The sequence below is a fragment of the Micropterus dolomieu genome, linkage group LG09 (assembly GCF_021292245.1).
Source record: "Micropterus dolomieu isolate WLL.071019.BEF.003 ecotype Adirondacks linkage group LG09, ASM2129224v1, whole genome shotgun sequence".
Classification (NCBI taxonomy): domain Eukaryota; kingdom Metazoa; phylum Chordata; class Actinopteri; order Centrarchiformes; family Centrarchidae; genus Micropterus; species Micropterus dolomieu.
This window is the reverse complement of record NC_060158.1, coordinates 2,104,106-2,116,686: the sequence shown is the minus strand read 5'-3', so window position 1 is coordinate 2,116,686 and position 12,581 is coordinate 2,104,106. Positions and strand designations below refer to the sequence as shown.

General features: G+C 40.9%; 2 protein-coding genes across 3 annotated transcripts in view; both read left to right on the top strand.

Moving 5' to 3' along the window:
• LOC123976543 (zinc finger protein 436-like) overlaps positions 1–12,581 on the top strand; it is a 161,196-nt gene that overhangs the window by 124,109 nt on the left and 24,506 nt on the right. The window lies entirely within an intron of this gene.
• LOC123976549 (gastrula zinc finger protein XlCGF57.1-like) lies at positions 5,166–10,963 on the top strand. The gene is made up of 2 exons (XM_046058807.1): positions 5,166–5,403; positions 7,165–10,963. Exons 1-2 carry the CDS (start codon positions 5,211–5,213, stop codon positions 8,946–8,948), a joined length of 1,977 nt encoding a protein of 658 aa, XP_045914763.1. The 5' UTR covers positions 5,166–5,210; the 3' UTR covers positions 8,949–10,963.

Below are 12,581 nucleotides of genomic sequence, written 5' to 3'. Positions count from 1 at the left end.
GGGAAAATGACAATATATCTAAATTGAACGTTACGAAGCAAACAGTGCCTGTCTCTAATTTAAGCACAAAATCACAATATATTCCACATGCTTTTCTGCAATGTTAGTTTACCTGTCCCAAGTCTTCAAACAAGTCTCAGGATTCCTCTCACGGATTGACCTCCAAGATCCACATCAGTCTGGTTTTAAGATTGGCCACTCTATTGAAACTGCTGTTTTATGTGTAACAGAAGCCCTAAGGTCAGCTAACGCTGCAGCCCAGTCCTCAGTTCTTATCCTGCTTGACTTATCAGCTGCCTTTCAATCACAGGATGTTGCTATCCGCACTCTTAGCAATGGGCATCTCGGGCAGAGCACTCCTGTGGTTTGAATCCGACCTCTCTGGGCGTTCTTACAATGTTTTCTGGCAAGGACAGTTATCTTCCTCCCACTCCTTTTCAGACCATGTTGCCCGTTTGCTCTATGCAACATAAGAAAAATAAGGCCCTACCTTACACAGTATGCCACCCAAGATCTGGTACAGGACAGGATTATGTCTCAACTCGACTACTGCAATGCCCTCCTAGTGTGTCTATAAATGGTTCAGAACTCAGCAGCATGTCTAGTTTTTGATCAGCCCCAAAGGACTCATGTCACTCCATTACTCAGTGACCTCCACTGGCTACCCGTGGCCTGAAAGTAACATTAATTATCTACATTTCTTTACTACCTTCGCCTCCAGTGTTGAGAGCATCAGGTAAAAGCTTAGGCTAAACTAGTGTACGGCTCTGTCCTGGATCCATACTGCACATCCTGATAGTTAGATAATAATTTACTTTTCAGATGAGTCTGAAAAACTTGTTAGTTAGGAAAGGACGGTGGTGACCATGGAGCAGCTGATGTTAGTTAAGCAAATTAATGATGCAAATTAGTCATTTTATGCTAATGAGGAGACGTTTCTTTAGGATTTCAAAGTACAGTTGAAATGCTAGGTAATTATACAGAAGGGAGGTTCACACGTTGCCTATTTTTTATAATACTTTCTACTAATAAATGTCAAAAGTTGTAAATTTCGACACAAAAAAAGTCAAACATGAATAAACCTATTTAAAATGATTCTGACATTATATCTACAGGGTTGTTCCTGCTATATGGCAGTAAGGCCCGAAACAGCTCGGGGGCTGTGCCATGAATGTAAAATCATTGTGGAGAGCATCAAAACTAACAAGTTGGCTTTTCCCAGATCTAATGGTTATAGCTCCTCCCCAGAAGACTTCTTTAGCAAGTTTAGCTTTTTGGTTGTTGTTTATTTATAATCTGCTCTAGCTTTTCCAACTTCTTGTATAGATATGGAAAATAATAATGGTCCACAATTACACGAAATTATATATATTTATTTACTGGAAAACACAATTTTCTGGGGTTAGGACCCCCATACCCACCCGCCCACATTTGTTTGCAACATGTTGTCTCATGAAATTTTCACCAGATGTTGGTAACAACCCAAGTAATCCATATATACAAAGAAACCAAAACAAAGAAGTTCAGAAATAAAGTTATGTGTAATAATGTGAAATGACACAGGGAAAAAGTATTAAGGGAATAAGTTTTTAGGGTGATATGCAGTGCCATTTCTCCTCCAAACATGGTGTGTATTATGGCATCCAAAGTGTTAGGGCATTAATAATGCTGCAATTAAGATACTGTAGAATTTCCAGTTGCTCTCTTGTGGTACCATTGTTATGGAAAATGTAAAAATCTGATTCATCCTAATCTGCTGTTTGCTGGAGTGGATGTAGTACAGTATCGGACAAAAGTGAGTACACTCCTCACATTTTAGTAAATGTTTTATCTTTTCATGTGTCAACACTGAAGAAATGACACTTTGCTACAATGTAAAGTAGTGCTACAGTGTAAATTTGCTGTCCCCTCAAAATAACACATCACACAGCCATTAATTTCTAAACTCAGGTCTGAGTGGACAGATTCAAGGAAAGGTAGTGTGGTGCGGTGATTTTAATTCTCATAATGTATTATGGGGAAGCCTGAATACAGGTGCAAATGTTGTTTGCGTTAATGATGGTAGAGGTACAAGATATGACTGTTGTAGAAACACAGAGAGTTCTTTGGATTTAACATTTGTATGGAGTGGAGTGGCAGGTATTACATCCTGGGAGGTGTTAAGTGACTCACCTATGGGTAGTGATCACTTTCCCATAATTACAACAGTTGGAACTGATGTAACTAAAGAAGATGAAGTGCAGGTACCGAGATGGAGGTTAGATAAAGCCAACTGGGAATTATTTCAAGTTTTAGCTGATAGGCAGTGTGGTGAATTAGATGAAAGGTGTTTGAATGATGTGGAATTACTTAACTCTGAACTTGTGTCTGCTATTCTGCAGGCAGCTGAGGTCTCAGTTCCAAAGTCTGGTGGAAGAGGACTTAAAAAGTCCATACCATGGTGGAGTGAGCAGTGTAGTGCTGCAATTAAAGAGAGAAGTAAGGCATTTGAGCAGATAAGGAAGAATCATACACTTGAGGCTTTAGTCCAGTAAAAGAGAGCGCAGGCTGTTGTTAGAAGGACTGTTAGAGCTGCTAAAAGGGCTTGCTGGGGGGAGTATTGTAATACTATTGGGAGAGAAACTAAGCTGTCAGATGTCTGGGGAGTTATTAGGAAAATGAATGGTATAAAAAGGAATTATTCTATGCCTGTTTTGTTTTGTAATGGGCAGGTTAGTAATAATGAAAAAGCAGAGTTGTTGGTGGAGACTTTAGTTAAAGTGCACAGTTCTGAGAACTTGTCAGACACTGCCAAGTGCCGTAGAGAGGAGGCTTTAGCTGAAAATCCAGGAGTTAGTGTTCAGAAGAGAGTCTGAAGTTGGGACCTTGATATGCCTTTTTCACTTTTTGAATTAAAGAAAGCCGTCTGTAATGTGAAGCAATCTACGCCTGGCAAGGATGGTATTTGCTACTCTGTGCTTGGACATTTAAGTGACAGGTCTCTAAATGCTGTCCTGAAGCTTTTCAATTTGGTTTGGGAAACAGGAAGGATTCATGGTGCGTGGAAACAGGCAGTCATAGTGCCAGTGCTGAAGCCTGGTAAGAGTGCAACTGATCCTTCTAATTTTTGATACAGAGAAAGCTTTCGATATGTGATGGAAGGAGGGATTGTTGATGAAGCTTGAGAAGCTTGGTATTGGAGGTAAGCTTTATAATTGGGTACTGGATTTTTTATTTGGAAGAGAAATTGAGGTTAGAGTAGGCACGGCCTATTGCAGTACGTATGCTGTAGAGAATGGTACAGCACAAGGCAGCATCTGTAGTCCAGTACTTTTCAACATAATGATAAATGACATTTTCAATCGAAATTGACGGAAGTATAGGCAAGTCCTTACATGCAGATGACGGGGCCCTTTGGGTGCGGGGGCGTAATCAGAAGTACCTGGAAAAGAAGATGCAAGATGCAATTGTGGTGGTGTAGGAATGGGCTAATAAGTGGGACTTCAGAATGTCTGTTGCTAAGACCCAAGTTATTTGCTTTTCAAGATGACATGAAGACATCATATTAAAACTTTACGAGCAAAAGCTGGAACAAGTGAGTGCTGTGAAGTTTTTGGGAGTTATATTTGACGAGAAACTTAGCTGGAAGCGGCACATAGAGTATGTTCAAAACATGTAAAAAAGTTACAGGGTAATTTGTTGAGGTGTTTGTCTGGTCAGGACTGGGGAGCTGCGAGAGGAGCATTGTTGAGGATTTACCAGGCTCTCATGAGGTCTTCCCTTGATTATGGCTGTTTAGCCTATATGGGAGCTGCTGAAAGTCATTTGATGAAGAGAACAGTCACAAGGGTTGCGTATTTGTTGCGGAGCTTTTACATCGTCTCCTGTTGCTGCATTGCAGGTTGAGTCTGGAGAACTTCCGATACGGTTAAGGAGAGTTAAGCTAATGTGTGCGTACTGGGTCAATCTCCAGGGTCATAGCTGTGTTCACCCAGCAAAAGCTATGTTGCAGGATTGTTGGGAACATCAGGAGTCTTGTCTACTGTGGATTGGGGGTATTAAAGCTCAGAATGTAGACCTGACACAGTTTAAGTTCAGTTCGACTGTGCCATGTTCATCTATACCTCCATGGTTGTTTGTTATGCCAGTAGTGGACTTGCAGCTACAACTGGCACTGAAGAAGAAAAGTAGGGGTACCCCAGAATGGCTTGTTGTTCAAAATTATTTTGAGGAGCACCTTGTACTGTATACTGATGGGTCTAAAGATCCCAACAATGGCAGAACAGGAGCGGCAGTGAGTATTCCACAATATAACATAACAAAATTAAAAGAAGAACTTCTGATGATCTTGCAGTGTATACTGTTGAACTCACTGCCATTGCTTTAGCTCTTAATTGGGTGCATATGAATTACATTGGAGGCATAAACAGAGCTGTAGTTGCCCCAGACAGTCAAGCTGCGTTGCAGACATCTTTACTGCGTGCAAAGAAATGTGGGAGGGGTAGGTCTAGGGATGGCAGTGCTGACACGTTTGAGGATTGGCTATTCAGGTCTCAATAGATCTTTGTTCCGTATAGGGAAACATCAGACAGGAGCCTGTGATTATTGCGGTCAGCCAGAAACAGCTGAGCATGTCCTAATAGAGTGCAGTAATTACATGGAGGAGCGTAATTGTTTAACATCAGTCCTCCATAAGGAAGGGAAAGCGCTTACTTTAGTTAATCTCTTAGGAGATGTATCTAAAAGTGTTAAAAATCAAGTTATGAGGTTTCTCAAAAACACGGGGTTGTTTTACCGTATTTAATATGAGCATATTTATACCATAGGTATAGGTGCGCATAGGTGAATAATTCCCTCTGACTATTCTCGACGACCACACTGCAGTCCGGTAGGTGGCGGTAAAGGCACCTTAAGTTGGTTTGCCAACCGCCAGCTAAACTCTAAAAGAAGAAGACGACGTGGTACCGGAAGCGCTTTAACTTCCTGTGTCAACATGCTAACGTGTTCGTGTGTTCCCGTAGTGAACTAGCGGAGCCTGTATGTTTGGATAAACCTCAGTGGGATAAACGTGCTAAAGTGGAAACTTTGGTTTCACTTCAGACTCATCTCCTGTTAGCCACGAATGCTAACTGAAGTTAGCTTAGCTTGCTAGCTGGAAATAGACAGAACTCGGCCACACAGCGCTGGTTGGAGGAACTCTGATTCAAAACTGTGTTTTTCATTTGTTTAAAATGTCTAAAGTCCAGATGCTGAGAGGTTTTATCAACCAGCGACTAACTGCGGCTGCTGAAGAGATATTTGGGCTGTTTGAAAGAACGATATCAGAGTACGAGGAGGAACTCTGTCGTTCCAAAGAGGAGAACCAGAGACACAGGAAACTACTGGACGCTGTTTTCCAGCCTGAAGTCCGGTTACACAGAGCAGGTTTGTCCTCTTTACTGCTTATTCTCACTGCAAACTGCTGCAAACCTGCTGCCACTGAAAGTTTATTGTACCCATAATCTGAGTTTTACGGTAACGACAGCCAGGGTTGGGAGGATTACTTCAAAATGTTATCAGGTACTAATTGTTAAAAAATGTAATGAGTAACGTCATCCAAGTACCACAAAATAAAAGTAATGTAACCTGATTACTTTGAGTTACTTTTGGATTACTTTGAAGCCAAAAAGGCAAATGAAGCCAAGATAGTGTCAACTATGCGTTTCTGCTCAGTGTATTTTTAGAGAAACGTATGCAAAATCTTCAGAATCCATTCCCATAAAATCAAAATCCCTGTTTAAATGTTTTTATGCTTTGCACGATTCATTTTCCTGTTGGTTTTTAAGACTATTTTGCAAGTTATTGGTTTAAAAGAGAAAAATAACACAAATTTATTAATCATATATAGCCTAATGATTCATTTAAACAACAACACAACTGATTAATTTTGTCCTTATAACATTTTAAAGAAGAAGAAGATACCTTTTTAGATTTAATTTTCCCATGAAAGAATGTGCTGTTGGTGCGGTGATGGTGCAGTGGATAAGACGCCTGTCTTTGGAGTGAGAGACCTGGGTTCAATCCCCCACTGTGACCCACCCACCATTGTGTCCCTGAGTAAGACACTTAACCCCTCGTTGCTCCAGAGGTGTGCAAATAGTTAAATGCGTGCAAATAGTTAAATGCATTAATTTGGTGCAAAATTAAGAGGCTATCTCTAAATAACTCTGCACTCTTGTAAACAATGTTGTGCTCTTGTAATCTATTTGATCATAAACCCATTGTATAGCTATAAATGGTGATGAAACAGCAACAAAAGTCAACAAATGTATTTAATGTTTTTCCAGCAACCCTAAATCAAAGAATAGAAAATAGAACAAGTAATTTTCCTAAAATTTTATTGTTGTTGTTTTTAATTTTAATGGACACATGTAATATGTTTTATACTTTCTGTGAATATGATATAATCCAATTAATATGAATTCCAAACTGTATAGACACCTTATTTTGAAAAATGGACGTTGTCACTAGGGGTGGGGGGAAAAAATTGATACAGCATAGTATCGTGATATTTGCCATGGAAATACTGTATCGATACACGGACGCCAAGTATCGATATTTTATTATAGAAATTATAGAGGTTGGACTCTCATATTGCAACACTGGTCTTTGTAAAGAGAGAATATGGCAGGAGTTGCTAACCTGCCTGTCAGCTCGAGCTGGTCCGTTACAGTTACCATAAAGGTTTTCATATGTGTGCACTCCAAATTTATGTGCAGCTAGCTTAATCGCCTTCTCACAAACGAGTGACAAACGTACCGTTAAGGTTACTGTAGTTACTTCAAAAGAAAGGCGGTTGTCTGAAGTCGGATGCCAAAGTGTGTGAGCGTGCGAGCTTACAGCAGTGCGGAGCAGCTCCCAAAAAAACAAAGTTAGAGGTCTGAAACGTTATTTTGAGGTGTAAAAATATTCTTGGTTCAGACTATGGCGGAGCAAATTAGACTGGCGGGCCACCACGGTCTCCGTAATTAATGGGTTTAGCAAAATGTAAATGTATCTGTTCATCAAGAAACTCTGTAAATCACCTCGGTACTATATTCCCTGTTGGTCTCTGTGTTCGGTCCTGTTCCTGCCGTGTTCACTGGGAGGCTGCTGAGCGCAGTTTTTTTGAGGGACATAGTACATGTTTTTCATTATTCTCCACAGACGTCCAGCAGCTGTTGGTGAGTAAAGAAGAGGTTCCCCCTGAGCAGCAGCAGCAGTGGAGTCCCAGGCTGGACCAGGAGGACCCACCAGAGCCGCCACACATTAAAGAGGAACAGGAGGAGCTCTGGAACAGTCAGGAGGGAGAGCAGCTTCCAGGACTGGAGGAGGCTGATATCACCAAGTTCTCATTCACTCCTGTCCCTGTGAAGAGTGAAGAAGATGATGAAGAGAAACCTCAGTCCTCACAGCTTCATCAAAGCCAAACTGAAGCTAACAGAGATGCAGATAATTTGAAAACAGAAACTGATGGAGAGGACTGTGGAGGGCCAGAACCAGCCAGGAACTTTAATCCAGATAGTCCTTTACAAGCAGATACTCATGACAAGACTTCACTCTGCTCTGAACCTGAGACTGATGATAGTTGTGATTGGGAGACCAGGAAACCTCAGCCAGGTTTAAACCCTCTGCAAAACAATGAAGTACCTGTAAGTGATCAGGAATGTAACACTGGAGAAACATCAGTTAGCTCCTCTGAATGTGCTGCAAGATTTGGTAACAAGGGACATCTGCAGAACCACAATGGAACCCAAACAGGTGTGAAACCATTTAGTTGCTCAGTTTGTGGTAAAAGATTCACACAAAAGGCATATCTGCGACGACACTCTACAGTCCACACAGGGGAGAAACCATTTAGCTGCTCAGTTTGTGGTAAAAGATTCACACAAAAGGGAAATCTGAGACTACACACTAAACTCCACACAGGGGAGAAACAGTTTAGCTGCTCAGTTTGTGGTAAAAGATTCACAGAAAAGGCAAGTCTGAGACGACACTCTACAGTCCACACAGGGGAGAAACCATTTAGCTGCTCAGTTTGTGGTAAAAGATTCACAGAAAAGGGAAGTCTGAGACGACACTCTACAGTCCACACAGGGGAGAAACCATTTAGCTGCTCAGTTTGTGGTAAAAGATTTGCACAAAAGGGAACTCTGCGACGACACTCTACAGTCCACACAGGGGAGAAACATTTTAGCTGCTCAGTTTGTGGTAAAATATGCAAAGACAAGGGAACTCTGCGACGACACTCTACAGTCCACACAGGGGAGAAACCATTTAGCTGCTCGGTTTGTGGTAAAAGTTGCAAAAACAAGGGATCTCTGCGACGACACTCTGCAGTCCACACAGGGGAGAAACCATTTAGCTGCTCAGTTTGTGGTAAAAGATTCACACATATGGGAACTCTGAGACTACACGCTAAAGTCCACACAGGGGAGAAACAATTTAGCTGCTCAGTTTGTGGTAAAAGATTCACACATATGGGAACTCTGAGACTACACGCTAAAGTCCACACAGGGGAGAAACAATTTAGCTGCTCAGTTTGTGGTAAAATATGCAAAGACAAGGGAACTCTGCGACGACACTCTACAGTCCACACAGGGGAGAAACCATTTAGCTGCTCAGTTTGTGGTAAAAGATTTGCACGAAAGGGAAATCTTGGACCACACTCTGCAGTCCACACAGGGGAGAAACCATTTAGCTGCTCAGTTTGTGGTAAAAGATTCACAGAAAAGGGAAGTCTGAGACGACACTCTACAGTCCACACAGGGGAGAAACCATTTAGCTGCTCAGTTTGTGGTAAAAGATTCACACAAAAGGGAACTCTGAGACTACACGCTAAACTCCACACAGGGGAGAAACCATTTAGCTGCTCAGTTTGTGGTAAAAGATTCACAGAAAAGGGAAATCTAAGACGACACTCTAAAATTCACACGGGAGAAACCGTTTAGTTTAGTTTTGTGGTAAAATATTTACTCGGCTCCACAGTGTCAAAAGATACGCAAACGGTAAAAAATGAAGCTGCTTTTTGAATGTTGGTCAGAGTCAAGAATTTCCAAATCAACATTTAGGGCTGCACGATTAATCTAATTGCCGTCGCGATGTGGTCATGTGCGATTACATAACTGCAAAAAGTGTGCGATTCAAGCAGAAAAAGTTATGCCGAGTTTTGCATGGCTGCCGAGAATTGCATGCAAAACTCGGCTATTGCTTTTAAACGCTATACTATCCTTCATGGGTTTCATCAATGGTGACAAATGATTCGAAGTGGCCTATTTAACCTTCTTTTTTTTTTTGAACGTTTAGAGTCGTTAATATTTCGTTACACACATTCATTGAGAATCAGCTAAAATATGTGGTGATAACCGTGTTTGATCAATGAGCACAGCAAAGTGTCTGAAAAGGACTTTAAGAGGTGGATGCAGAATTCACCAGAAGAGATGTTGTAGGCTAACTGCAGAGATTTGCATCCACCTCTCTTGTCAGCATAAATGAGCGTTATCAGCCGCGAGGTGCATGCAACTCTCAGCAGGCAGGAAGAATTCGGCACAACACCTGTTGCTCTGTGACAGAGACAGTTACAGCAACGTTACGTGTCGTTGGCAGCTAAAGCGGTATGACAGAAGAAAACAGGGATAAGATAAAGAAGATTTGGCTTTGGATCGCTGGCCAGTTAACATTAGCTGTATTGCTGCCTTTTGATTTTCAACTTTTCCTAAATCTATAAAGCCGATGTATGTCACAGTCATCATTTAAAGAGTTATTTTATAGTGTAAAATTAGGATCACAGTGTTACAACTCTATAGCTCTGAGTGTATCTGCTCCTTTTTGTATCTGTAACTGTCCAGGCTCAGCAGTAGCACATGTATGTGCGTAAGCAAGCACGTGTGCTTTGGGAGCACAGTGAACACAGCAAGGCATCATCAAAAACACCAGCAAAGGAAGTTGTAGAAGCAGAATTAGCCAAAATTGTGTTACAAAACATACGTCAATATAGTCCATCACAGTCAGAATGTCCTGTCTCTAATACACAGCACAAAAGACACCAGCTTATTCCACAAAGTGAGGTTTTTGGTTAAAATAGCATGATCGGCATGGACACAGAGAGGGGGACTAGTGCAGACACAAAGACAGACATTGTGCAGTAATCAGTGATTATCTTTAATGAGTAATAATCATTAATTAGTATTAATCATTTTCTTTTTACCTAGATGTGCCTTATTTTTTACTTATAAGTAGTGAACTGTAGTCAGGAATGCAGTAACGAGCTCACTGTGGTTCAGATCCCTGAGTGGGAGCATTGGCTGCAGACACTGAGACTACGTACACCTTGTTCAACTGTTATCTACTGTAGAGTTATGACTGCAGGTGAGGCTGCAGATGTTCAAAATCTGCTGACAAGTGCATGCTTTGGTCTACTGTTATCTACTGTTATGATTACATGAGGAATTGCTGATGTGTTAGTCTGCTGATATTAAGACTACATGTTTAATTACTGATTATGGGGTTGATTGTCAACTTCCAACCTCTGATGCTTAGAGCCTGTGTGAACTTTGAGTGAAGTTGCTGAAGGAATCTTTGCTGAGCAGAAAGACGACAGACACAGCCAGCACAACATCAAGATTACTGTAAGAAACCAAGCATTAATGAAAGATACAGCAGTACATAAGTTATTCTTGTTTTCATTTTTAAGAAATAAAATTGTGTGTCAAATAAAGCATGCGTAACTCTGCGTAAAGTCAACCATACAGTAATAAATGACAGCTGGAGAACAGTGTTAATTGGTAAAAAACAACACAACAGCAGAGGAAAAGAAGTTCACCATAAGGAAAAGAGGGGGCAGTCCGGCCCAGAAGGGGTTATATAAGGCTGTCTTCTGACCACTGGGTTGACTCCATCCTCTGACCTGCAGGGATGTTGTACGGGTTTATCTGTCCTGCTTTGGAATAAACTCTTTTGCACCGACTCTTGACCATTTCCAGAGAAGTTTTTGATTGCAAAATTGACTATAATGGAAAGTTAGAGTATTTTTTGACAAAGTTTATAAAGCTGGTGGAGGTGGGATTCAGGCTTAACTGGCCCAGCCTGGTCGCACATTTGACCCAACATCCTCCCGTGGTGTTGTAGTTCTTTCTTTCGCTAGTCCAAATATAATATGCTGTGTTACGACTACAAAGACCAAGATGCAGCTGTCGTGTTATTGCTGCGAGTCTCTTTCGGATTGTACCGCACATATAAAACTGTTTTATTCTCCAGCTGTGCGAAAGTGCAACCTTAGCAACTCGTGCCTGAAAGAATCAGAGCTTAGGGGCTGGTTTAAACCAGTCGCTATCAGCGTTTTTGAAGCCTACTGTCGCTGCTTAATGAATGAGTGTCGCTCCTAAACTTTCACACGATCATTAATGATTTCAGTAAGTTATGGTAACACTGAGCGCATGGCTGTGTCCCTCTCCTCATTCAAAGTTTGCGGAGGATAAGATTAACATTAAGTTGTCGGGTTACAGCTCAGTCCTGTACTGCACATCTTGATAGTTAAATTATAAGAAATGATGTTGGTGACCACGGAGGAGCTGAGGTTAGTAACGTTAAAGCTAATTAGGTAAACTGGTCCTTTTAAGCTAATGAGCAGATTATTCTTTTGGGTTTTAATGTACACATGAAATGCTTGTAATTATACAGAAGACAGGTGGTTCTCATGTTGCCTGTTTTTTATGTTAATTTCTACAAATGTATAAAGCAGTAAATTTAGACACAAAAGGCAAACATGAATAATCCTCTCTGTAATAATTCTGAGGTTATGTTAACGGTGTTTTCCTGCCATTATAAGGCGATGACGCTCAAAACTGCTTGGTGCTGCGCCATGAATTTAAAATCATTGTGGAGAGCAACAAAACTAATCACACAGATCTAATGGTTATAATTCAAAATTAGACTTATTTAGCAAGTTTAGCTTTTAGGGTGTAGTTTATTCAGATCTGCTCTAGATTTTCCTACTTGTCATTCACAGATGTGGTAATAACAATGTTCCAACATTATGTGGAATTGCATATTTCTGTACTGGAAAACATTCTTGGGGGATGACGCCCAAACCCCCTGCACATAAATACCATGTGAAAGCATGTTTTAATCCCCACGGACATTATTATTATTTGTAAATGTACTTGCTTTGCACCTGCCTCAACTTCTCTTCTTCCTGCGCTGTTAATTACGTAGCTTATCAAGGTCATCGTCCATCCTGGTGTTTCATTGTTGAAATCACCCAACCCTAATTTTTAACACATTTATTTACTCTGCGCGTCTCGTACAAAACTGAGTCCACCCCTCACATTTTTGTAAATATCTGATCATATCTTTTCATGTGACGACGCTGAAGAAAAGACACTTTGCTGCAATGTCCTCACTTTAGTTGCCAGCAGTTTAGACATTAACGGCTGTGTGATGTGTTATTTTGAGGGGACAGCAAATTTACACTGTTGTACAAGCTGTACACTCACTACTTTACATTGTAGCAAAGTGTCATTTCTTCAGTGTTGTCACATGAAAAGATAGAATCAAATATTTAAAAAATGTGAGGGTTGGATTCA